This window comes from Coregonus lavaretus (assembly GCF_964263955.1).
Source record: "Coregonus lavaretus genome assembly, contig: HAP1_SCAFFOLD_514, whole genome shotgun sequence".
In the NCBI taxonomy this organism is placed as follows: domain Eukaryota; kingdom Metazoa; phylum Chordata; class Actinopteri; order Salmoniformes; family Salmonidae; genus Coregonus; species Coregonus lavaretus.
The window spans coordinates 156,763-183,975 of record NW_028156187.1 but is presented as its reverse complement, the minus strand read 5'-3'; the positions used below and the strand labels follow the sequence as shown (position 1 = coordinate 183,975).

General features: G+C 44.6%; 3 protein-coding genes across 3 annotated transcripts; all 3 read left to right on the top strand.

Annotated features, from left to right (window-relative positions):
- The first annotated feature begins 5,449 nt into the window (after nucleotides 1–5,449).
- LOC311126678 (uncharacterized protein) lies at nucleotides 5,450–9,940 on the top strand. Its single transcript, XM_084200670.1, has 4 exons — nucleotides 5,450–6,007; nucleotides 6,287–6,470; nucleotides 6,902–8,035; nucleotides 8,322–9,940. Exons 1-4 carry the CDS (start codon nucleotides 5,606–5,608, stop codon nucleotides 9,071–9,073), a joined length of 2,472 nt encoding a protein of 823 aa, XP_084056796.1. The 5' UTR covers nucleotides 5,450–5,605; the 3' UTR covers nucleotides 9,074–9,940.
- Nucleotides 9,941–10,355: 415 nt separating this feature from the next.
- Nucleotides 10,356–14,897, top strand: LOC311126677 (uncharacterized protein). Its single transcript, XM_084200669.1, has 4 exons — nucleotides 10,356–10,555; nucleotides 11,796–11,985; nucleotides 12,247–13,209; nucleotides 13,395–14,897. Exons 1-4 carry the CDS (start codon nucleotides 10,547–10,549, stop codon nucleotides 14,357–14,359), a joined length of 2,127 nt encoding a protein of 708 aa, XP_084056795.1. The 5' UTR covers nucleotides 10,356–10,546; the 3' UTR covers nucleotides 14,360–14,897.
- A 2,889-nt stretch (nucleotides 14,898–17,786) lies between these two features.
- Nucleotides 17,787–21,446, top strand: LOC311126674 (uncharacterized protein). Its single transcript, XM_084200666.1, has 4 exons — nucleotides 17,787–18,027; nucleotides 18,498–18,780; nucleotides 19,311–20,228; nucleotides 20,636–21,446. Exons 1-4 carry the CDS (start codon nucleotides 18,019–18,021, stop codon nucleotides 21,124–21,126), a joined length of 1,701 nt encoding a protein of 566 aa, XP_084056792.1. The 5' UTR covers nucleotides 17,787–18,018; the 3' UTR covers nucleotides 21,127–21,446.
- The last annotated feature ends 5,767 nt before the right edge of the window (nucleotides 21,447–27,213 follow it).

The following is a 27,213-nucleotide window of genomic DNA, read 5'->3' as shown; positions in this document are numbered from 1 at the left end:
CCAATCAAGTTGTAGAAACATCTCAAGGATGATAAATGGAAACAGGATGCATCTGAGCTCAATTTAGAGTCTCATAGCAAAGGGTCTGAATACTTACGTAAATAAGGTATTTCGTTTTTTGGGTTGTTGTTTTTTAGCAAACATTTCTAACAACCCTTTTTCACTTTGTCATTATTGGGTATTGTGTGTAATTTTAGAATAAGGCTGTAACGTAACAAAATGTGGAAAAAGTTGAGGTGTCTGAATACTTTCCGAAGGCACTGTATATAATGCCTATATAAAGGAAAATAAGCTTAGGTCTAACCCCAGAGAGATAGAGATATGCCGGTGGCATGCTACGACACCGACATGCATTTCTTTATGTCAGATGGCTACTGCATCTTCTATACAGATATAGATGTACAGAAGGAGGGTAATCTGATCATTTGTATAAAGAAAACGTTTGACCTGTGTCATTGCCAACAAAGGGTATATAACAAAGTATTGACAAACTTTTGTTATTGACCAAATACTTATTTTCCACCATAATTTGCAAATAAATTCATTAAAAATCCTACAATGTGATTTTCTGGATTTTTTTCCCTCAATTTGTCTGTCATAGTTTTTCCCTCAATTTGTCTGTCATAGTTTTTCCCTCAATTTGTCTGTCATAGTTGACGTGTCCTCCCGAGTGGCGCAGTGGTCTAAGGCACTGCATCGCAGTGCTCGCTGTGCCACTAGAGATCCTGGTTCGAATCCAGGCTCTGTCGCAGCCGGCCGTGACCGGGAGACTCATGGGCGGCGCACAATTCGTCCAATGGCCGGCAGGGATGTAGCTCAGTTGATAGAGCATGGCGTTTGCAACGCCAGGGTTGTGGGTTCGTTTCCCACGGGGGGCCAGTATAAAAAAAATATATATATATGTATTCACTAACTGTAAGTCGCTCTGGATAAGAGCGTCTGCTAAATGACTAAAATGTAATGTAAATGTGTACCTATGATGAAAATTACAGGCCTCTCTCATCTTTTTAAGTGGGAGAACTTGCACAATTGGTGGCTGACTAAATACTTTTTTCCCCCACTGTAGATGTACAGAAGGAGGGTAATTTGATCATTTGTATAAAGATGAGCATTATAATGTTCGATTATAGGAGTAACTCTGTTAGGCCTAAAACAGTCTTCCTCACCTCAAGTTCAACTGTCGGGGTCAGTTCAAACGGGTGCACTGCCTTCATATCATAGGCCTGCAGTAGCTTTAAACGCCAAACCTTCACAAATGTTTCTACACTTTATTAGGGTAATATCAAAAGTAAGTCAAGCCATTTTTTTATAGGGAAAATATGAGCAGAAGAGTGAATGTAAACCAGGGGGAAAAATGCACTACCCTCCCCTTTAAAAAATAATAATAACACACACAACCCTCCCCAAAGCAAAATACAAGTTTGACAACCCTCTCCTTTCCCTCGGTGCTGGCACAGATCTACTACTCACAGGGATCCTCTCAGGATCCCTCACCCTCGACCCATCCTCCTCTACTTTCTTCACTGCCTCAGTTTAGGACACCTTCTGCACTACTCTGATTCTGGCCACCTCAACCTGCCTCTCTCACACCGGACACTTCCGATCCCCAGTAACATGGGCACCCCTATAGTTGACACACACAACTTTATCCACCCAAACTACACAATCCTCTATCCCATGCCATCATGCACACTTCCCACATAAACTAAGCTGACATATGGAATTGTTTTAAGATGGTCATACTATTGATTATTTAGGTATTTTATTTAGAATTTTAGGACCCCTTTAGGTATAAAGATAATATATTTAAAAAAAAAGATTTGATAAAAATTGAATTTGGCCTTTAATACTATAGCCCAGAGAAACGCATTGAATTAGGACCTGTGCCGCTTTCTGTGTAAGGTAGGGTCGTACTCTACGAATGTTGTAGAGCATGAACCTGCAGGACACAATGGAGTTGTCAACCGTGATGGCGAGATCATGGAGCGGGCAGTCCTTCCCCGGGAGGAAGAGCAGTTCCGTCTTGCCGAGGTTCAGCTTGAGGTGGTGATCCGACATCCACACTGATATGTCTGCCAGACATGCAGATATGCGATTCGCCACCTGGTTATCAGAACAAACACACAAAAAACATGTATGTACTCACTAACTGTAAGTTGCTCTGGATAAGAGTGTCTGCTAAATGACTAAAATGTGTAGTATTAATTAAACATAAATATCTGCAATAGGGTACAGTAGCTAATGATATCATGAACCTAATAATTTCATAATCAATGGCTTTGATCAGGTCCTTCAAATAGAGTCAGAGCAGGAGTGATGCTTGTGTTCTCTGTGTGGTGATGGCCTTTAGCTGTGTGATTCTCCTTCATGTTTGAAAAGCAAAAGGAAAAATTATAACCACAAATGTGTGCTGGGTGGTATAAAAAATCCAAGTCCAGGCACTGGTGTGGGTTTTGAAAGTTAAAAATACTTTATTGTGTGGGCTGTCATTATTAAAATACAATGATTTAATGTTTCTTTAAAATCACAATTTTGTTATCAGAAGGGGGAAAGGAGAAAATTAATTGTGTGTCGTCTGCGTAGCAATGATAGGAGAGACCATGTGAAGATATGACAGAGCCAAGTGACTTGGTGTATAGAGAGAATAGGAGAGGGCCTAGAACTGAGCCCTGGGGGACACCAGTGGTGAGAGCACGTGGTGCGGAGACAGATTCTCGCCACGCCACCTGGTAGGAGCGACCTGTCAGGTAGGACGCAATCCAAGAGTGAGCAGCGCCGGAGATGCCCAACTCGGAGAGGGTGGAGAGGAGGATCTGATGGTTCACAGTATCAAAGGTAGCAGATAGGTCTAGAAGGATAAGAGCAGAGGAGAGATAGTTAGCTTTAGCAGTGCAGAGAGCCTCCGTGACACAGAGAAGAGCAGTCTCAGTTGAATGACCAGTCTTGAAACCTGACTGGTTTGGATCAAGAGGTAATTCTGAGAGAGATAGCAGGAGAGTTGGCTAGAGACGGCACACTCAAGAGTTTTGGAGAAAAAATAAAGAAGGGATACTGGTCTGTAGTTGTTGACGTCGGAGGGATCGAGTGTAGGTTTTTTGAGGAGGGGTGCAACTCTCGCTCTCTTGAAGACGGGAGGGACATGGCCAGCGGTCAAGGATGAGTTGATGAGCGAGGTGAGGTAAGGGAGAAGGTCTCCGGAAATGGTCTGGAGAAGAGAGGAGGGGATAGGGTCAAGCAGGCAGGTTGTTGGGCGGCCGGCCGTCACAAGTCGCAAGATTTCATCTGGAGAGAGAGGGGAGAAAGAAGTCAAAGCATAGGGTAGGGCAGTGTGAGCAGGACCAGCGGTGTCATTTAACTTAATAAATGAGGATCGGATGTCGTCAACCTTCTTTTCAAAATGGTTGACGAAGTCATCCACAGAGAGGGAGGAGGGAGGAGGAGGAGGATTCAGCAGAGAGGAGAAGGTGGCAAAGAGCTTCCTAGGGTTAGAGGCAGAGGCTTGAAATTTAGAGTGGTAGAAAGTGGCTTTAGCAGCGGAAACAGAGGAAGAGAATGTAGAGAGGAAGGAGTGAAAAGATGACAGGTCCGCAGGGAGTCTAATTTTCCTCCATTTCCGCTCGGCTGCCCGGAGCCCTCTTCTGTGAGCTCGCAATGAGTCGTCAAGCCACGGAGGAGGAGGGGAGGACCGAGCCGGCCGGGAGGATAGGGGACAGAGAGAGTCAAAATATGCAGAAAGGGAGGAGAGGAGGGTTGAGGAGGCAGAATCAGGAGATCGGAGGGAGAAGGATTTAGCAGAGGGAAGAGATGATAGGATGGAAGAGGAGAGAGTAGCGGGAGAGAGAGAGCGAAGGTTGCGATGGCACATTACCATCTGAGTAGGGGCAGAGTGAGTAGTGTTGGAGGAGAGCGAGAGAGAAAAGGATACAAAGTAGTGGTCGGAGACTTGTAGGGGAGTTGCAGTGAGATTAGTAGAAGAACAGTGTTAGAAATTGCGTAATTCAAATCTGGTATTGGAATAAGAATCAAGAGATCTTCAATCCAAGCTAAATTTATTATATGCAAAATGTATGTATGATAAGTATGAAGGTTCGTAGATACGGGTCCACTGAAATACCTCGCAGGGCACTCAGAGAACTGAATCCATTGTTACAGGTTCTTCTTCAAATACTCTGACAGAGAGAGAGAGTTCCCACCTCTCTGCTGACCAATCAGAGTAGACTGAGCGTGGTTTAGACTTACTCAGCCAATCCGTTGGCGCACGGGTTGGTCCCAACCCCTCGGCGCTCCATTTGTTGCACACTGTTCCCAGGCATAAGTTTATCATAACAACCTGTGGAGTTAGCACTTTTTTTTGCAGTACCCATGTCCTTGGAAGGTTCACAGATCACAAAGAAGCAGTGTTCGTATCTGTGAGAAATACAAGTTTTATCTCATCCTAGCCCCTAACGTTCCTCACATGAATCACAGCCTGTTATGTGAAACAATTTATATCAGTATAGTTCAAACCTATGCTCCTCATTAATGCATTCCTTCTAAGCTATTCATCACTTCAATCCAATTATTAGAAAATAGAACCTCACAACAGCATCTAGTAAAGATGAGGTCAAGCGTATTGCCTGCCTTGTGAGTAGGGGGGGACGGTGAGAGGGTGAGGTCAAAAGAGGAAAGGAGTGGAAAGGAGTGGAAAGAAGGAGGCAGAGAGAAATGAGTCAAAGGCAGACGTAGGGAGGTCACCCAGAACTGTGAGGGGTGAGCCATCCTCAGGAAAGGAACTTATCAAGGCGTCAAGCTCATTGATGAACTCTCCAAGGGAACCTGGAGGGCGATAAATGACAAGGATGTTAAGCTTGAATGGGCTAGTGACTGTGACAGCATGGAATTCAAATGAGGAGATAGACAGATGGGTCAGGGGAAAAAGAGAGAATGTCCACTTGGGAGAGGTGAGGATTCCTGTGCCACCGCCGCGCTGAGTAGTGAAGAAGTTGTCATATGCTGAGGCAGTGAAGAAAGTAGAGGAAGAGGGGTTAAGGGGGGGAGTGGTGAGAGTAGGAGATATGTACCTGTTTAGAGGGATAGGCCAACAAGTGATAGATGTTTCAATAAGATTGGATTTTTAGCGTTTATAGCAATGGCTATTAATTGTAATTCGACGTAAGTCTAAGAAAATTGAGGTTGTGGTGGCAGCTGCAGAGAAGTATTTGGGTGTGCGAGACTTGACATCAGAAGAGTTACAGGGAGTGTTAAGTGGTGCTGTCCCATCATTTCAGGTTGAGTGCATGAGGTAGGAGTAAGGAGTGAGTGTATTTAAATAGTGGAGAAGGGTGGGGTTAATTATTTTTCAAGGAAAGATAAGGGAGTTGTACTCCAGTCTAGTAGGTGGCGGTAATGTAACAAATCGGATGCCAACCGCCGTTAAACCTCATTGAAGAAGAATAAGAATAAGTAGGAAGTAGTCGACGAGAAGCTAGCTAGCTAGCATGTTTATTATTTAGCTAGCTAGCTACTTCACTTCAAAAATATTGTACTAACTAATTAACATTCTCTTTTACGGATTTTAGCTGTCTTGCCATTGACTACATTTTTGTTGGCACGTGGGTAGGACAATATGAGTGGAGAGAGGGAAACGTTGTTGGATGGAATCGAACAGAGTTTGTGGAATTTAACCGAGAACAATTTACGTTACTTGTGTGAACGTTGTGGAATAGCTGGCCAAGATGGCTCCGAAGTTAAAGGAAAGAATTATCGCTCGTTGCGTCGTAAAATAGAAGAATATTGCGAAAGTGATGATTTAATGAAATTAGAGGACCAGGGAATGTCTTGGTTACTGCAACTGCAAAACGACATCAAAACAATACAGGAAGATGCTATCCTCAGCCAGTCAGCGCAAGTGGACACACTGGACAGCACCGAACCAAGCAGAACCAAGAACGAGGAGGGCGCTGAGAGGTTGACAGACCCAGCTCCAGAGAGAGACATATCACCAGAACGGAGGGAGAAAGGGAGTGGCGTGAGTATTATTACTCACAATTACTTGTCAGATAATTATAGTAGATCGGAAAACAGATACAGATTAGCTGGGCTTCAGCAGCCTAGAATTCCAGGCTAGTTAGCCGATCTAGGAGCATTTTAGCCTTTTAGATCATAACGAATGAATATTATATAGATAGGGTGCGGGACCTGATCGTAGAGCAGTACACCTACTCTGAAACGCTTTATGAATATATGGGCCCAGATCCTTATAACTGTGTTAAGACTACACTGACACACACTCTATTTTGTATCGTAGGACTCAGAAGACCCATCCAGACAGTCCCCACCCAGTTCTTCGGAACCCCAACACTCAGCGTCATCACCGGATCCTGACAAGAACCATGGTGACCAGAGGTCAAAACTGGGTAGTCTGCGAATAGTTCTACAAAAAGTTGTTGTCGTCAAGGAGGAGGAAGACGACTGGGATTGTTATGTTAGAGGTAAGTGATTAGATGATTCAGGACAGGTGTGTTGAAATAAGATGTACTTTAATGTCCATTAAGCTACAGAGAACGAAAATGTGTCTTTGTGTTAGTGCTGGGTTGAACGAAAGACTGCACACTGTAGGTAATTACGCAAGCCTAGGGACAGGAGCCTATCTCCTGTTTCTGTAACGGGAGGCAGCTTGATGTACAAGCCTAGCGACTAACGGGAGGCAGCTTGATGTACAAGCCTAGGGACTAACGGGAGGCAGCTTGATGTACAAGCCTAGGGACAGGAGCCTATCTCCTGTTTCTGTAACTGGAGGCAGCTTGATGTACAAGCCTAGGGACAGGAGCCTATCTCCTGTTTCTGTAACTGGAGGCAGCTTGATGTACAAGCCTAGGGACAGGATATACAAGTACAGCCCCCTCCCGTCTCTGTCCCACAGGTGAGAGTCCCAACCAACCATCTGCCAGTGAATATAATCCCTCTTCATCGGAAGATCCTGAACATTCCGAATCCGAAGATCCTGAACATTCCGAATCCGAAGATCCTGAACATTCCGAATCAGAAGAACCTGAACAACGACGAGTGAAAGGCAAAACTAAGACTCACAGCTGCCTAGCGTGTGGGAGGAAGTTTGTCTCCTTGTACACACTAAGGAGACACCAGAAGAGGACACACTCAGGAGAGGAGACGGAGAACAGGACACACACAGGAGAGGAGAAGGAGAAGAGCAGCCTTCCCTCTGACAGTAAAGGACAGAGTCCTGCTTCAGGAGAACCTGAACAACAGAAGAGGAAATGGGGGGTCAGGAAGACCCACTCCTGCCCCGAGTGTGGGAGACACTGCCCATCCTTATCAGCACTGAAGGTCCACCAGAGAATCCACACTGGAGAGAAGCCTTACCTCTGCTCTGAGTGTGGGAAGGGCTTCACTTATCAAAGTAGCTTGAGATTACACCAGAAGAAAGACTCAGCGGACAAGATTACCTGCTGCTGTGGACAAGAATTCTCCTCAAAGTGTGTTCTGGAGGTACACTTGAAGGTAGACACTGGAGCCAAGCCTTACACCTGCTGTGTGTGTGGCAAGGGGTTTGGTAAAAAAGAACGGTTAAAAGAACACCAGCGATCTCACACGGGAGAGATGCCTTACTCTTGCTCTTTCTGTGGCAAGGGTTACTATCAAAAACCGGCTTGGAAAGCCCACGAGCGAACACACACCGAGGAGAAGCCCCTGTGCTCCGTGTGCGGACGGACCTTCTCCAATAAGACTACGTTAAAAGTCCACCAGCGAACACACACAGGAGAGAAGCCTTTCCTCTGCTCTGAGTGTGGCAAGGGCTTCCTCAGTAAAGCATACCTGACGACCCACCAGCGATTCAACTGTTCTGGGGGAGAGGAACGACGGCGAGCAAAGAGGTTTCACAAGTGTCCGGACTGTGGGAAGGAATTCACTCAAGCAAACAAACTGGAGAGACACATGAGAACACACACAGGAGAGAGACCTTACCAGTGCTCTGTGTGTGGGATGAGGTTCAACCAGAAAGGGAATCTCAAAACGCATTTTAAAGTGCACACAGGTGAGTGTCCTCCTTTACCATTGATACATCATGATGGACTACTAGCAAACTGTCAGTGATCAAAACCATGTTGTTTACAACATCTAGACCATGTCTTAGTAGACTCAACCACACCTTAACAATAACATTGTTGCATGTTGCATTGTTTGAGTCCCAAATGGCACCCGATTCATCTATAGTGCACTACTTTTGACCAGCGCCCTGGGCCCACTGTCTGTCCGTCTGTCCATCCGTCTGTGTGTCCGTCCGTCTGTGTGTCTGTCCGTCTGTATGTCTGTCTATACAGGAGGGGATCCCAGTTTACTGGCTGACATCGACATGGAGGCGACTTCCTCTGAACAACCTCGGGACAACAGACGTAAAGCTGGGAGACCACAACGCTGTCTGGATCAGCATGACGAGGAGGGAACCCATAACCCACCGGCACCAAAAACCCACAACCTACCGGCACCGCCGAGGGAGGGAACCCACAACCTCCCGGCACCGCCGAGGGAGGGAACCCACAACCTCCCGGCACCGCCGAGGGAGGGAACCCACAACCTCCCGGCACCGCCGAGGGAGGGAACCCACAACCTCCCGGCACCACAGAAACCCACCATGTCCCCCAGGGGAGAAAAACACTATCTCTGCCCTGAATGTGGCAAGACTTACACCCGGGAATACGACCTCAGAGTCCACCTCAGAACGCACACAGGAGAGAGACCGTACCAGTGTGACGAATGCGGAAAGACCTTTGTCCGGAAACAAGGGCTCCGTCAACACCGGCGGTCACATGCTCCCAAGCCCATGGGACCGACCCGCCAGTTAGGCAGGCCCGTCAGCATGGGATCCAGTAGTAGAAGGTCTAACCAATCTCCCAGGGTGGGAAGCTCTAAGCAGCAGTTATCCAGGGTTGATAAACCCATGCCTCCATACCCTAGTGTAGAGAGACCCATGCCGTTCCATACAGTGGAAAGACCCATGCCTTTACATCGAGTGGAAAGACCCATGCCCTTACCAGACATGGAGAGGGAACACTGGCAGTACTGGCACCTTTAAACACCATGGCTATGTCTTCATCCCAAATGGGATTCTATTCCCTATATAGTGCACTACTTTTAACCAGGGCTCATTGGGTTCTGGACAAACGTAGTGCACTATAAACCGAATAGGGTGCCATTTTGGGGACACCATGTCTCTCATGACTAAACAGAACTGTTCTTCTTGCTTCCGTTGTGTGTGTCTGTGTGCGTGCATGTTGTTGCTTCCTCGTTTATGATCAGTATAATAATCGTGCCCACTGTGCAAGATAATCATGCCAACTGTAGTTGTAGTTCCGTACATATTTTATAAACTAAAATTAAGCGATTGCATTTTTGTCCTTTCTAGTGTTTAAAAAAAATCTTATTTTACTAATTGAAGCTGTAATGATACAACAAAATCCACTGTGGTCCAGTAAATGAGTGATGTCATAATGTCATGGTCCAGTAAATGAGTGATGTCATAATGTCATGGTCCAGTAAATGAGTGATGTCATAATGTCATGGTCCAGTAAATGAGTGATGTCATAATGCCATGGTCCAGTAAATGAGTGATGTCATAATGCCATGGTCCAGTAAATGAGTGACGTCATAATGCCATGGTCCAGTAAATGAGTGACGTCATAATGCCATGGTCCAGTAAATGAGCGTTGTGGAAACAAACCTTGGCTCTTTGTATATGCCTTATAACATTTGATTTCATTAACTGACTACAAGCAGAGATGGCTAAATTGTAAGAGACCACTCTCTTTCACAGCCACTGTTCTTCCGCAAGAGACTTCATCTATTGTCTTTACCCTCCAGCCCAGATGGTGGCAGTGTGTGTGTTGCTTCCTCATCTGTGATCAGTACAATAAAGTCCACTGTGTTGTGTAAAATAATCATACCAACTGTAGTTGTCTTCCTGTGCATATTTTAATCAACAAAAATGAAGTGTTTGCATTTTAGTCCTTGTGTTTTTTTATATATATATATATATATATGTATGTTATGTTACTTATTGAAGCTGTCATGATACTACGAAATCCACAGTGACTTGCATGTCATAATGCCATTGACCAATAAATTAGCATTGGGGGGGGGAAAACGTATTTCTCTCTTTATTACCTTTTATCTATAAAAACATTTGATTTCAGAAACGATCAGATTGCTATGTTGCAAGAGACCTGTAATCTATTGTCTTTATCCTCCAGACCGCATAGCGGCGCTAAAGCGTACTCAAACGACAACCTCATACCAGAAGTCGGAAGGCAGACAAGAGTTCGACAGTTTACCAAACTTCACTTATAACACATCAGCGTTCAAAACACTTAAGCAGAAAAAAATAATAAAAGACCGTTGCTTTTGATTAAATAGCATCAGGCGTTGGTATTTCCCAGCCTACAACCAACGAGACGCGAGGTTACGACCAACAACACTGCCAGTCAGCATAATAAATGTACAACTAAACTAGCTTTCTAGGTAGTTAGCTCAGGGATTCATTCCCGTAGCTATGGACGAGGTAAGAATCTCAACGTGTGCTAGCCACATCTCTTTTCTGCTCTGCAAACTGCTCGGTGGTTGCTGTACCAAATGTTGTGGCTAGCTAGCAAATCAAGTTGCTCAGTATTTTATAGAGTACAGTGAATGGTAGCAACATCAGTATTAGCTAGGAATGTTGTAGCTCGCTGATATGATTTTGTTTTCTAGTAAGGTAGCTAGTTAACTGGCCAGCTAGCTAGGTGAATGAAAATCCAATGAACAGTAGCTGGTGTAATTAGGTTTACATTGGTTGATATCAAATCAAATATTATTGGTCACATACACATATTTAGCAGATGTTATTGCGGGTGTAGCGAAATTATTGTGTTCCTAGCTCCAACAGTGCAGTAGTATCTAACAATACACACAAATCTAAAAGTAAAATAATGGAATTAAGAAATGGATAAATATTAGAACGAGCAACGTTGGAGTGGCATTGACTAAAATACAGTAGAATAGAATACAGAATATACATATGAAATGAGTAAAGCAGTATGTAAACATTATTAAAGTGACTAGTGTTCCATTATTAAAGTGGCTATGTATCCATGTCTATGTATATAGGGCAGCAGCCTCTAATGTGCAGGATTGAGTAACCGGGTGGTAGCCGGATAGCCTTGAGATAGAAGCTGTTTGTCAGTCTCTCGGTCCCAGCTTTGATGCACCTATACTGACCTCGCCTTCCGGATGATAGCGGGGTGATCAGGCCGTGGCTCGGGTGGTTGATGTCCTTGATAATATTTTTGGCCTTCCTGTGACATCGGGTGCTGTAGGTGTCCTGGAGAGCAGGCAGTGTGCCCACGGTGATGCGTTGGGCAGACCGCACCATCCTCTGGAGAGCCCTGCGGTTGCGGGCGGTGCAGTTGCTGTACCAGGCAGTGGTACAGCCCGACAGGATGCTCTCAATTGTGCATCTGTAAAAGTTTGTGAGGGTCTTAGGGGCCAAGCCGAATTTCTTCAGCCTGTGTGGGCTATTGCGCCTTCTTCACCACACTGTCTGTGTGGGTGGACCATTTCAGATTGTCAGTGATGTGTACACCGATAGTTGTTAAACCAGTTATATTTAGCTGGAAAGGTTTCTTTCAAAGATAAGTTGTCTTTTCCATAACAAGCAAAACATTTGCCTTGCTATTTACGATGGTGTCTTATTGCTAAATCTACCTTTAATAATGTAACTAGCTAGTGTGTTGTTAAAACTGCACTGTCACTATTCATCATAGGACTCTGAAGACCTGTCCAGCCTGTCTCTATCCACGGTGTCCCCGAGTCCTGACAGGAACCATGGTCACCAGGAGGACAGTAACCGTGGTGATCAGAAAGACACACCGCAGGGTCAAGACGTCAACAGTGAAACACCAACATTTAATATCGTAGTCAAAGAGGAAGAAGACTGGGAACTAGATAATACAGGTGGGTCGCTGGAGCCAGGCTAACTTGGGATGAGTCCCAAATGGCACCCTATTCCCTATATAGTCCATTACTCTTTACCAGAACCCTATGGTTTATAGGGTGCCATTTGGGGAGCCATCTTGGATAGCGTTGCCATAAATCCTACAACAGGAGAAGCACAGGAGAAGTTGTAAAATAAGGGAGAAACCCGGTAGGTATGCAAATGCACACTGAGTCTGACTCAGTCTCACTGACTATATCTGTCCTGTCTCATCCCCACAGGAGAGAGTCCCAGCCATCACTCTGCAGGCGAGGAGAAGCCCTCTACACCAGGAGAACCTGAACAACACCAGATGATACGCAGAACAAGGCAGAAAAAGACCCACCCATGCCCAGATTGTGGGAGACACTGCCAAACATTATCTGCACTACAAATACACATGAGAACCCACACAGGAGAGAAGCCTTACACTTGCCTTGTGTGTGAGAAAACATTCACTATTAGACAAGCTTTGAAAACACACCAGCGAACACACACAGGAGAGAAGCCTTATACCTGCTCTGAGTGTGGGAAGGGCTTCGCTCATCAAGATAGTTTGAGATACCACCAAAAGAGGAATTCTGAACAGATTAAAACAGACCCAGATGACAAGTTTGGCTGCTGCTGTGGACAAGAGTTCTCCTCAAAGTGTGTTCTGGAGGTTCACTTGAAGACAAACACTGGAGCCAAGCCTTACACCTGCTGTGTATGTGGCAAGAGGTTCAATAAAGAATCGTTAAAAGAACACCAGCGATCTCACACAGGAGAGAAGCCTCACTCTTGCTCTTTCTGTGGCAAGGGTTACTATCACAAACCGGCTTGGAAAGCCCACGAGCGAACACACACCGAGGAGAAGCCCCTGTGCTCCGTGTGCGGACGGACCTGCTCTAACAAGTATACATTAAAAGTCCACCAGCGAACACATACAGGAGAGAAGCCTTTCCTCTGCTCTGAGTGTGGCAAGGGCTTCATCAGTAAAGGACTCCTGATGACCCACGAGCGATTCAACTGTTCTGGGGGAGAGGAACGACGGCGAGCAAAGAGGTTTCACAAGTGTCCGGACTGTGGGAAGGAATTCACTCAAGCAAACAAACTGGAGAGACACATGAGAACACACACAGGAGAGAGACCTTACCAGTGCTCTGTGTGTGGGATGAGGTTCAACCAGAAAGGGAATCTCAAAACGCATTTTAAAGTGCACACAGGTGAGTGTCCTCCTTTACCATTGATACATCATGATGGACTACTAACAAACTGTCAGTGATCAAAACCATGTTGTTTACAACATCTAGACCATGTCTTAGTAGACTCAACCACACCTTAACAATAACATTGTTGCATCGAGTCTGTCTGTCTCAGTCTCTCTCTCTGTCCATCTGTCTGTCTGCAGACCGGGATCCCAGATTGCTGCTGCCGGACATCAGGGCGACTTCTTCAGAAGCAGCTAAACAACCTCCAGACAACAGACACAATGTTGGGAAACCACAACGATGCCTGAATCAGATTGGCAAGGAGGGAACCCACAACCTACCGGCAACAAAAACCCACAACCTTCTGGCACCACAAACCCACAACCTTCCGGCACCACAAACCCACAACCTCCCAGCACTGCAGAGGGAGGGAACCCACGACCTCCCGGCACCACAGAGGGAGGGAACCCACGACCTCCCGGCACTGCAGAGGGAGGGAACCCACGACCTCCCGGCACCGCAGAGGGAGGGAACCCACGACCTCCCGGGACCGCAGAGGGAGGGAACCCACGACCTCCCGGCACTGCAGAGGGAGGGGACCCACAACCTCCTGGCACTGCAGAGGGAGGGAACCCACAACCTCCCGGCACCACAGAGGGAGGGAACCCACGACCTCCCGGCACCACAGAGGGAGGGAACCCACAACCTCCCGGCACCACAGAGGGAGGGAACCCACAACCTCCCGGCAGCACAGAGGGAGGGAACCCACAACCTCCCGGCACCACAGAGGGAGGGAACCCACAACCTCCCGGCACCACAGAGGGAGGGAACCCACAACCTCCCGGCACCACAGAAATCCACCATGTCCCCCAGGGGAGAAAAACACTTCCTCTGCCCTGAATGTGGCAAGAGTTACACCCGGGAAAACGACCTCAGTGTCCACCTCAGAATGCACACAGGAGAGAGACTGTACAAGTGCTGTGAATGCGGGAAGACCTACGGCCGGAAAAACAATCTCCAACAACACCGGCGGTCACATGCTCCCAAGCCCATGGGACCGACCCGCCAGTTAGGCAGACCACCCAGTATGGGCTCTAGTAGCGGAAGGTCCAACCAATCACCCAGGGTGGGAAGAGCTAAGCAAAAAATACATCTATCAATGTAAATATGAGAGACCGATGCCCTTACCGGACATGGAGAGAGAACACTGGCAGTACTGGCACCTTTAAACACGGGGCTAGGCCCATATCTTCATCCCAAATGGCACCCTATTCCCTATATAGTGCACTACTTTTGATCTGGGCCCATATGGGACCCATAGGGCTCTGCTGAAATGTAGTGCACTATATAGGGAATAGGGTGCCATTTGGGACATCCACTATGCCTCTTATGACTATACAGATACGTTCTTCTTTCTGGCTTAGTGTGTGTGTGTGTGTATTTGTGTGTGCGGGTGTCCGTATGCACGCACGTGTTTGTGTGTGTGTGTTGTGAACAGTACAATAAAGTCCACTGTGTTGTGTAAGATAATCATACTAACTAGTTGTAATCCTGTGCCTATTTTAATCAATCAAAATGAAGCTATTGCATTTTAGTCCTTGTGTTTTTTGAAATATCTTATTTTACTTATTGAAGCTATCGTGATACTAAGAAATGACTTGCATTTCATATAATCCCATGTTCCAATAAATGAACATTAAGGGAAAAACTGCTTTCTCTTGTCGTGTCCCGTCGGCTGTTGGTGGCTATTGCTGTCAATCAAAGAGTCCGCTTAGGCTGCACCTTGATTAGAAGCTTTTATTAATATCACAAGTTTACAGCATAAGTTACAGACCCGCGGTGTCTGGAGAAGCACCTTCCCAAATTAATCTGAATGCCTCTGCCGCCTCTTTGTCTAGCTCATACTTATAAACAATGGCAAAAATATGGGTGGCTCCCTCTTTCGTCCAATCACCTATCCCCCCTGGGGCGTCACCCTACAACTGCTACATTTGAACTAAGATAAACAACATTCCATTTCTTCATGAAAAACATTTAACAAAGGCATAATCCTAATACACTACACTCTCTTCATTACCCTTATCTATAGACCCTTTTCCAGTACACGACACACACACGTCACAGATGCGCGACTCTTGGCGGCAGTAAGAAAAGCCATCGCTGTCTGCTCCCATTCAACATAGCCTAAATTTACGTTTTTATTACTTCTAAACAAAATAACTTTTGGGGGTTCTTATAGGCTTACAATTATGTTTTGATTCTTGCTTGAACAGTCGCTAAGATTATATTTGGTTGTGATCTTTGCAAAAATAACTATTGTGGATGCAGCAGTTGTTATCTAGAATGTTAACGCTCATTGATATAGCCTGTAGCAAAAGCTAGCCAAAGAGCCATTTTACTGGTTGAAGTTGAAGTGTCTTTTAAGTACAATGCAGTTGATTTGCGATGACACAAACATTATATTAAGCAGGACATTCATACAAGCCTTAAAATCCAATTATAATCCAAAAGTAGTGTGAAATGCACTCATAAAGCTCCTGAGTGGCGCAGTGGTCTAAGGCACTGCATCGCAGTGCTAGCTGTGCCACTAGAGATCCTGGTTCAAATCCAGGCTCTGTCGTAGCCGGCCGCGACCGGGAGACCCATGGGGCGGCGCACAATTCGTCCAGGGTAGGGGAGGGAATGGCCGGCAGGGATGTAGCTCAGTTGGTAGAGCATGGCGTTTGCAACGCCAGGGTTGTGGGTTCGATTCCCACGGGGGGGCAGTATGAAAAAATGTATGCACTGTATGTCGCTCTGGATAAGAGCATCTGCTAAAATGTAAATAGTCTTTTTTTGCTGGCGTTCTGAAATAACTCCCCCTTATTCTTCCACCAATTTTCGCACATCGCCCTCGTGCGGCAATGTTTGCAAACACAGAAAAGGATCTGTAAAACATTTGATTTCAGAAGGGGTCAGATAGCTTCATGTAACTGCTAAAATAAAAGAAACACCAACATAAAGTGTTTTAAAACAGCTTCAATGCGCCTTGGCATAGATTCTATAAGTGTCTGGAACTCTATTGGAGGGATGCGACACCATTCTTCCATGATACATTCCATCATTTGTTGTTTTGTTGATGGTGGTGGAAAACGTTAGCTCTGGCGCCGCTCCAGAATCTCCCATTAGTGTTCAATTGGGTTGAGATCTGATGACTGAGACGGCCATGGCATATGGTTTACATCGTTTTCATGCTCATCAAACCATTCAGTGACCACTCGTGCCTTGTGGATGGGGGAATTGTCATTCTCGAAGAGGTCACTGCCATCAGCATATCAATTATTCACCATAGGTTTCAGGCAGGGCCCTCCAACCCTGTTCCTGGAGAGCAACCTTCCTGTAGGTTTTCGCTCCAACCCCAGTTGTAACAACCTGATTCAGCTTATCAACCAGCTCATTATTAGAATCAGGTGCGCTATATTAAGGTTGGAGCAAAAACCTACATGACCGTAGCTCTCCAGGAACAGGGTTGGAAAGCCCTGGTTTAAGGTGATCACTCAGAATGGCTGTATTTATTGATGTTTACATTGCCCTCTAAGTCAGGGGTGCCAAACTAATTCCGCTGAGGGACGAATGTTTGCAGGTTTTTGTTTTTTCCTTTCAATTAAGACCTAGACAACCAGGTGAGGGGAGTTCCTTACTAATTAGTGACCATAATTCGTCAATCAAGTACACGGGTGGAGCGAAAACCCGCAGACACTTGGCCCTCGGCGGAATGAGTTTGACAGGTGCTCTAAGGCAGAGTTTCCCAAAACCATGCCAGGAAAAATGCATCCTACACGTAACATAATTTGTTTCCCTCATTTACTCAAGAGTTTCGTTTATTTTGGCAGTTACCTGTAGGTTGCAAGAGACCAGTGGTGGAAAAAGTACCCCATTGTCATACTTGAGTAAAAGTAAAGATACCTTAATAGAAAATGGCTCAAGTAAAAGTGAAAGTCACCCAGTAAAATACTACTTGAGTAAAAGTCTAAAAGTATTTGGTTTTAAATATACTTAAGTATCAAAAGTAAATGTAATCTCTAAAATATACTCAAGTATCAAAAGTGAAAGTATAAATCATTTCACATTCCAAACCAGAAGGCATTGTTTTTTAAATGTATGGATAGTCAGAGGCACACTCCAACACTCAAACATAATTTACAAAAGAAGCATTTGTGTTTAGTGAGTCCCCCAGATCAGAGGCAGTAGGGATGACCAGGGATATTCTCTTGATACGTGGGTGATTTGAACCATTTTCCTGTCCTGCTAAGCATTCGAAATGGAATGAGTACTTTTGGGTGTCAGGGAAAATGTATGGAGTAAAAAGTACGTTATTTTCTTTAGGAATGTAGCGGACTAAAAGTAAAAGTAGTCAAAAATATCAATAGTAAAGTACAGATATCCCCAACAACTACTTATGTAGTACTTTAAAGTATTTTTACTTAAGTACGTTACACCACTGCAAGAGACCTGTAATCTATTGCCTTTAACTTCCAGACCGCATGTTGGCGCTATTGCACACTCAAAAGATAACCTAAACCGGAAGTAAGAAGCCAAAGAGAGTTTGACAGTTTATTTACCATTATATTTAACTTCAAAACATTGTAACGTTAGCAGAGATATTTATAAAAAACAATACAGTACTTTTTGATTAAATATTCTCAGTTGTTGGTATTTCCCAGCCGGCTACATCCAACGAGACGCAAGGGTACAACCAACAACATTGGCAGTCATCATTCTAAATTCAAATTTAACTAGCTTTCTAGCTAACAGTTAGCTAGCTAGCTCAGGGATTGATTCACAATGGACGTGGTAAGACTCAGAACGTGTGCTAGCCACATCTCTTTATTGCTCTGCAAACTGCTCGGTGGTTGCTATTCCAAATGTTGTGGCTAGCTAGCAAATCAAGTTGCTCATTATTTTGTAGAGTACAATGAATGCAAGCAACATCATTACTAGCTAGCTATGTTGTTGTTGCTTGCTGACGTGATTTGTTTTCTAGTAGGTCGCTAACGTTAGCTAACATTAGCTAACTGACCAGCACTAGCTAGCTAGGTGAATGAAAATCCAATGAAAATTAGCTGGTGTAATTTGGTTTGCATTGATTGATAGTTGTTAAACCAGGTATACTTAGTAGGTACGGTTTCTTTACTGAGAAATTGTATTTTCTATAACAAGCAGAAACATTGCCTTGATGTTACGGATGGTGTCATATTGCTGAGGCTATCTTTCCTAATGTAGCTAGTTTGTTGTTAAAACTGCGCTATCACTCTTCATCATAGGACTCTGAAGACCTGTCCAGCCTGTCTCCATCCTGCTCCACTGAACCCCAACTCACGGTTTTCCCGGGTCCTGACAGGAACCATGATGGCCAGGAGGACAGTAACCACCACGGTGCCCAGGAGGACAGTAACCATGGTCACCAGGAGGACAGTAACCGTGGTGATCAGAAAGACACACCACAGGGTCAGGAGAGAGTTACTGTGAGTCTGGACGTCAACAGTGAAACACCAACATTTAATATCATAGTCAAAGAGGAAGAAGACTGGGAACTAGATAATACAGGTTGGTAGCTGGAGCCAGGCTAACTTGGGATGATTCCCAAATGGCACCCTATTCCCTATTCCCTATGGCTCCCGAGTGGCACAGCGGTCTAAGGCACTGCATCTCAGTGCTTGAGGCGTCACTACAGACCCCCTGGTTCGATTCCAGGCTGTATCACAACCAGCCGTGATTGGGAGTCCCATAGAGTGGCGCACAATTGGCCCAGCGTCGTCCGGGTTTGGCCGGTGTAGGCCATCATTGTAAATAAGAATTTGTTCTTAACAGACTTGCCTAGTTAAATAAAGGTTTAAAAAAATTACGAAAAAAATATAGTGCACTACTTTTGACCAGGGCCCATGGGGCTCTAATCAAAAGTGGTGCACTTTATAAGGAATAGGGTGGCATGATTTGGGGCTCAGTCTTGTGTGTTGCCATAAATCTGAGAATGGGAGCAGCACGGGAGGTGGTGTAAAATAATGGGGAAACCCAGTAGGTATGTACAATAAAACTTAGACCCCACTGACTATATCTGTCCTGTCTCATCCCCACAGGAGAGAGTCCCAGCCATCACCCTGCAGGCGAGGAGAAGCCCTCTACACCAGGAGAACCTGAACAACACCAGATGATACGCAGAACAAGGCAGAAAAAGACCCACCCATGCCCAGATTGTGGGAGACACTGCCAAACATTATCTGCACTACAAATACACATGAGAACCCACACAGGAGAGAAGCCTTATACTTGCCTTGTGTGTGAGAAAACATTCACTATTAGACAAGCTTTGAAAACACACCAGCGAACACACACAGGAGAGAAGCCTTATACCTGCTCTGAGTGTGGGAAGGGCTTCACTCATCAATGTAGTTTGAGATACCACCACCAGAAGAAACATTCTGAACAGATTAAAACAGACCCGGATGACAAGCTTGGCTGCTGCTGTGGACAAGAGTTCTCCTCAAAGAAAGTTCTGGAGGTTCACTTGAAGACAGACACTGGAGACAAGCCATACTCCTGCTGTGTGTGTAAGAAGACCTTCACTCATAAAGCATTACTGAAAGTCCACCAGCGATCCCACACAGGAGAGAAGCCTTACTTTTGCTCTCTGTGCGAGAAGAGTTTTACTCAAAAAGGAAATCTGACAACACACGAGAAGTCGCACGCTGGAGAGAAGCATCCTTGCTCAGTCTGTGGAAAGAGCTTCACTCAGAAAGGCTATCTGAAGATTCATCAGCGGCTTCACTGTTCTGAAGGGGAGAAGAGTCCCTCTGCATCAAGAGAACTTGAACGCCGACAGAGGAGAGCTAAGGCGACTCACAGATGCCCAGACTGTGGGAAGGAGTTCCCTCAAACATATTACCTGGAGAGACACATGAGAACACACACAGGAGAGAGGCCTTACCAGTGCTCTGTGTGTGGGATGAGTTTCACGCAGAAAGGAAATTTAAAAACGCATCAGAAAGTGCACACAGGTGAGAACCCTTTATATTATCATTGATTAATAATTATTATTGATTAATCATGATTGATGACGACCGCCTACACTCCTAACAGCTTAACATTTAGCATGTTGCATGTAAAACATGAATGGAAGTGTTAGGACCCTGGTTTGCAAGCTACAAATAGTGTGTGGACTACAGAGGAAAAAAACTAAATGGCATTAAAACAAACAGGAAATAGGGCTTTAAATGGCATTAAAACAAACAGGAAATAGGGCTTTAAATGGCATTAAAACGAATAGGAAATAGGGCTTTAAATGGCATTAAAACAAATAGGAAATAGGGTGCCTGAAATAGCTCAAATTTGCTACTAATCACACAACAGATTGGCATTCAACTAAACTGACTTGATGTTCTCTCACATTGTTTCTTTCCCACAGGAGATTATCCCAGTTCCTGGTCCGCTGGTGAGGAGAGTCCCTCTACATCGGGAGAACCTGAACAACACCAGGAGAACCACACAGCCATCAAATCTCACAGCTGCCTAGTATGTGGCGAGGAATACTCAGACGTCCCAGAATTACACAACCACATGAGATCTCATTCAGGAGAAAAGCGTCTCATCTGCCCTGTGTGTGGCAAGACTTACCCCAGGGAATTTGACCTCAAAGTCCACCTCAGAACACACACAGGAGAAAAACCCCACGAGTGCACCGAATGCGGGAAGAGCTTCGTCCGTAAGCAAGGGCTCCATCAGCACCAGCGGACCCATGACGCCAAGCCCATCGGACCGACCCGCCAGTTAGGCAGACCTAAGCAGTCAGCCACCATGGACAGGCCAAAGCACTTAGCCAGGGCTCAGATGTCCAAGAAAGTACCCAAGGAGGAGAGTGATATGGAGATGCAGGACTGGCAGTACTGGGACAATTAACCACGACTTTGTCTTTTAGTAGGTAGAGTTCTTCTTCTTGCTGAAGCTGTGTCTGTGTGTGTTGTCGCCATCTCTGATCAGTGTAAGATAATCATGCTAACTCTCACTCATCTCATCAAGCAACATATTTTGATCACCAAAAAGGAAGCATTTTTTTTGTCCTTTTTTTTTGGTAAATGTTTATTTTCATTATTATTTAACTTCCTCGATGCTGTGATGGTGCCAATGAATCCACAGTGACTTGTAGCCCACTGGTGAAATGTTTCTCACTGATAATAACCATGTCATGACTAATAAATGAGCATTTGGAGAGAAACTGCTTTTCTCTGGTTATGACTCCTGTTGTCTTTCCCTCCAGCTCAGACAGTGGCAGTAATGTACAGGCAGGAGAGGACCTAAAGGAAACGTGGAAGTAGTAAAGTAGCTAGCTAGCTAAGCTAACATTAGCTTGCAACTAGCTAACATAACCTTTCTTTGAGCTGAACGCAACAGGGAAAGAACAACATTTTGTACTCGTAGCAAAGCCAGCAATGGTGGATTAACTCAAGCACAGCGTCCTTCTCAATATATTTTTGAGTTAATTTACAATGCATGAGGTGAGCTAGCGTCAGCTAGGTAGTTAACTAGTTGGCACCATAGAGATCCTATTAAATTACTAGAGGGGAAATGCCAAAAACCCTCAAAGTTCCATAGTGGTGCCAAAATGGCAGCCATCTTGGTCAGGGAGAAATCCAAACCAGTCTAATTGGAATGAATGGCAGTAGAGGCAGAGGTGATGCATTTCCTGTTTTACTGATGCAGGAAAAGAAAAGTAAAGCATGTAATGTATCAGAAATGGTTTAATAAATTAGTCAACCTAAAATATTGTCATATAATTATAAATACCTATTATACGGGTTTTATACAAATGTTCCGTATAAATAGCCTCTAAAATATATGTAAACAGACCATAAATGTCTCAGATTATTTTTATTGGAAAGCTGTGACTGCTATTATATCATACAATATTAGTACTTGTTGCATTTACAACTTGTCTAGTTAATTTAAACTATTTATGAAATAATTCCTGTAAAACTGCCTGGCTAGCTCTCACATCCAGAGGCGGCGCTCCTAGTGGCCGGGGACTTTAATGCAGGGAAACTTAAATCTGTTTTACCTCATTTCTACCAGCATGTTAAATGTGCAACCAGAGGGAAAAAAACTCTAGACCACCTTTACTCCACACACAGAGATGCGTACAAAGCTCTCCCTCGCCCTCCATTTGGTAAATCTGACCATAATTCTATCCTCCTGATTCATGCTTACAAGCAAAAACTAAAGCAGGAAGCACCAGTGACTCGGTCAATAAAAAAGTGGCCAGATGAAGCAGATGCTAAGCTACAGGACTGTTTTGCTAGCACAGACTGGGATATGTTCCGGGATTCTTCCGTTGGCATTAAGGAGTACACCTTCAGTCACTGGCTTCATCAATAAGTGCATCGATGACGTCATCCCCACAGTGACTGTACGTACATACCCCAACCAGAAGCCATGGATTACAGGCAACATCCGCACTGAGCTAAAGGGTAGAGCTGCCGCTTTCAAGGAGCGGGACTCTAACCTGGAAGCTTATAAGAAATCCCGCTATGCCCTCCGACGAACCATCAATCATGCAAAGCATCAATACAGGACTAATATCGAATCGTACTACACCAGCTCCAACGCTCGTCGGATGTGGCAGGGCTTGCAAACTATTACAGACTACAAAGGGAAGCACATCCGTGAGATGCCCAGTGACACGAGTCTACCAGACGAGCTAAATTACTTCTATGCTCGCTTCGAGGCAAGTAACACTGAAACATGCATGAGAGCATCAGCTGTTCCGGACGACTGTGTGATCACACTCTCCGTAGCCGATGTGAGTAAGACCTTTAAACAGGTCAACACAAGGCTGCAGGGCCAGACGGATTACCAGGACGTGTACTCCGAGCATGTGCTGACCAACTGGCAAGTGACTTCACTGATATTTTCAACCTCTCCCTGTCTGAGTCTGTAATACCAACATAGTCCCTGCTCTGCCTCCGACCGCAAGGCACTACAGAGGGTACTGCGTACGGCCCAGTACATCACTGGGGCCAAGCTTCCTGGCATCCAGGACCTCTATACCAGGCGGTGTCAGAGGAAGGCCCTAAAAATGGTCAAAGACTCCAGCCACCCTAGTCATAGACTGTTCTCTCTGCTACAGCACGGCAAGCGGTACCGGAGCGCCAAGTCTAGGTCCACGAGGCTTCTAAAGAGCTTCTACCCCCAAGCCATAAGACTCCTGAACATGTAATCAAATGGCTACCCAGACTATTTGCATTGCCCCCCCCCCCCTCCATTACGTTTATTATCTATGCATAGTCACTTTAATAACTCTACATACATCTACAGTGGGGAAAAAAAGTATTTAGTCAGCCACAAATTGTGCAAGTTCTCCCACTTAAAAAGATGAGAGAGGCCTGTAATTTTCATCATAGGTACACGTCAACTATGACAGACAAACTGAGAATTTTTTTTTCCAGAAAATCACATTGTAGGATTTTTTATGAATTTATTTGCAAATTATGGTGGAAAATAATTATTTGGTCACCTACAAACAAGCAAGATTTCTGGCTCTCACAGACCTGTAACTTCTTCTTTAAGAGGCTCCTCTGTCCTCCACTCGTTACCTGTATTAATGGCACCTGTTTGAACTTGTTATCAGTATAAAAGACACCTGTCCACAACCTCAAACAGTCACACTCCAAACTCCACTATGGCCAAGACCAAAGAGCTGTCAAAGGACACCAGAAACAAAATTGTAGACCTGCACCAGGCTGGGAAGACTGAATCTGCAACAGGTAAGCAGCTTGGTTTGAAGAAATCAACTGTGGGAGCAATTATTAGGAAATGGAAGACATACAAGACCACTAAATAATCTCCCTCGATCTGGGGCTCCACGCAAGATCTCACCCGTGGGGTCAAAATGATCACAAGAACGGTGAGCAAAAATCCCAGAACCACACGGGGGGACCTAGTGAATGACCTGCAGAGAGCTGGGACCAAAGTTACAAAGCCTACCATCAGTAACACACTACACCGCCAGGGACTCAAATCCTGCAGTGCCAGACGTGTCCCCCTGCTTAAGCCAGTACATGTCCAGGCCCGTCTGAAGTTTGCTAGAGTGCATTTGGAGAATGTCATATGGTCAGATGAAACCAAAATATAACTTTTTGGTAAAAACTCAACTCGTCGTGTTTGGAGGACAAAGAATGCTGAGTTGCATCCAAAGAACACCATACCTACTGTGAAGCATGGGGGTGGAAACATCATGCTTTGGGGCTGTTTTTCTGCAAAGGGACCAGGACGACTGATCCGTGTAAAGGAAAGAATGAATGGGGCCATGTATCGTGAGATTTTGAGTGAAAACCTCCTTCCATCAGCAAGGGCATTGAAGATGAAACGTGGCTGGGTCTTTCAGCATGACAATGATCCCAAACACACCGCCCGGGCAATGAAGGAGTGGCTTCGTAAGAAGCATTTCAAGGTCCTGGAGTGGCCTAGCCAGTCTCCAGATCTCAACCCCATAGAAAATCTTTGGAGGGAATTGAAAGTCCGTGTTGCCCAGCGACAGCCCCAAAACATCACTGCTCTAGAGGAGATCTGCATGGAGGAATGGGCCAAAATACCAGCAACAGTGTGTGAAAACCTTGTGAAGACTTACAGAAAACGTTTGACCTGTGTCATTGCCAACAAAGGGTATATAACAAAGTATTGAGAAACTTTTGTTATTGACCAAATACTTATTTTTCACCATAATTTGCAAATAAATTCATTAAAAATCCTACAATGTGATTTTCTGGATTTTCTTTTCTCATTTTGTCCGTCATAGTTGACGTGTACCTATGATGAAAATTACAGGCCTCTCTCATCTTTTTAAGTGGGAGAACTTGCACAATTGGTGGCTGACTAAATACTTTTTTCCCCCACTGTACATATTACCTCAATTACCTCGACTAACCGGTGCCCCCTGTATATAGCCTCCCTACTGTTATTTTACTGCTGCTCTTTAATTATTTGTTACTTTTATTTCATATTATTTTATATTGTATTTTTTTGTGAATTTTTGGGGTATTCTTTCTTAAAACTGCATTGTTGGTTAAGGGCTTGTAAGTAAGCATTTCACTGTAAGGTCTACACCTGTTGTATTCGGCACATGTGAAAAATAAAATGTGATTTGATTTGAGATCCTATTTAATTAGATTAGGTGAGATTCTACATGTTATTCTGGGTGTAAGAACTTGTGACGGAAACCATGACTGCTAGACTGTAAGTCAGGGTTGGGGTCAATTTGAATTGAAGGCAGTCAATTCAGGAAGTGATTTGAATGTAAAATTGAAAAACTGAAAAAAATATATATGATACCTTTCAGTTTATTGAGAAGTCATTGGAAATAGATGCCTTGTCTTTTTATTTATTTTGGAATGTCAGTTTACTTCCTGAATTGATTGACTTAAATTCCAATTGACCCCAACCCAGGTGGAAGTAAGTGGTTTGAGTGACTGAAAGTTTATCAGACTTAGTTTATCACAGCTCACCATTAGCGACGTTGCATCATGTAACACTTCACATCAAAGAAACACACTGGCAGCGTTCCCATTCTCTACCCTCTTTCACGCCCCCCTCGTGCATTTAAAGCATGGCTGGAGGGAGTTTCCATCATATTACTTCCACCAATCCATTCCTTTAAATACATTAGGGGGGAGTGTGCAAGTGCACAAGGGTAGAGAATCCGAATGTAACCACTGACCTTTTGACTGATTACTCGTAAACTCACACTGAGTCTTTCTTTCCTGCAGAAGAGCCTCTTGGTTTGTACCCTGTTGAGGAGAACCCCTCTACAATAAGAGCACCCGCACAACACCAGGAGAAAGCAAAAGAAATCTCACCACTGTTCAACGTGTGGAAAAGAACTGCCAAGCCCATATACACTAAGGTTACAGAAGGAAACACACACAGGAGAGAAGCCTCACTGTTGCTCTGTGTGTGGGAGGGGATTCGCCCAGAAAGGAAATCTGAAAACACACACAAAGGTGAGAAGAAGCCTTAGCCCAACGCCGGACAATGGAAAGACAGTTTTATGTAAAAAATAATATAAAAACTTCATCTCACGCTGCCTTAAATTATTCTGAGCCAGACTATGAAAATACATTTGTCAGTTTGATGTAAAAAAAAAAAAAAAAAACTTCATCTCAGCTTCAACCTCTTCCATGCAGGATTGAATCCCAGGTTGGGGTCTGCTGGTGAGGAGAGTCCCTCTACATCAGGAGAACCTGAACAACACCAGGAGAACCACACAGCTAGGAGGACTCACCTACCAGCTCCACGGATAGACATGAGAACTCATCAAGGAGAGAACCAGTCTCACCAATGCTCTGTTTGTGGGAAGCAATTCACTGAGAAAGGACAATTAGAAGACCAGTAGTTAGTGCATATTAAAGAGAAGCCTTACCTCTGGCCTGACTGTGGGAAGAGATTTGTCAGTGGAAGCAACATTTGAATTCACCAGCGAACGCACACTGGAGAAATGCCTTACCACTGCTCTGTGTGAGAATAGTTTCTTTACAGCATCGGGGCTTAGAAGTCAGGAGAGAACTCACACTGGAGAAAGACCCTACAGCTGCCCTGTGTGTGGAAAGAGTTTCAAGCAACAAAATCACGTAACAAAACATGTTAGAAGTGATGTTAGTAATGTTACAGTTGATTATGAGCACCAAGCTATGCATAAATGGTTTACTACCTTTCATATAAACAATACATCTGTGAATGTCTGAAGGACAACACTTTTTTTTTAAATAAATGACTACCGGTAGAAGCCATCTTCTTCAGACAGGTTATTTTCTCCTCCACTTGTTTGTCTGTCTGTTACGTGTTTTGTTCCTGATATATTTTGTAACAACAAAACTAGGGCCCTTCTGCACAAAGCTTCTGTTGGTCATAACTAATTAGTCAAACAACACATTCTTTACTTGACACCATTTTAATTGTCTGTATATTATTTCACTTAATTGATGTTATTTATGGTGC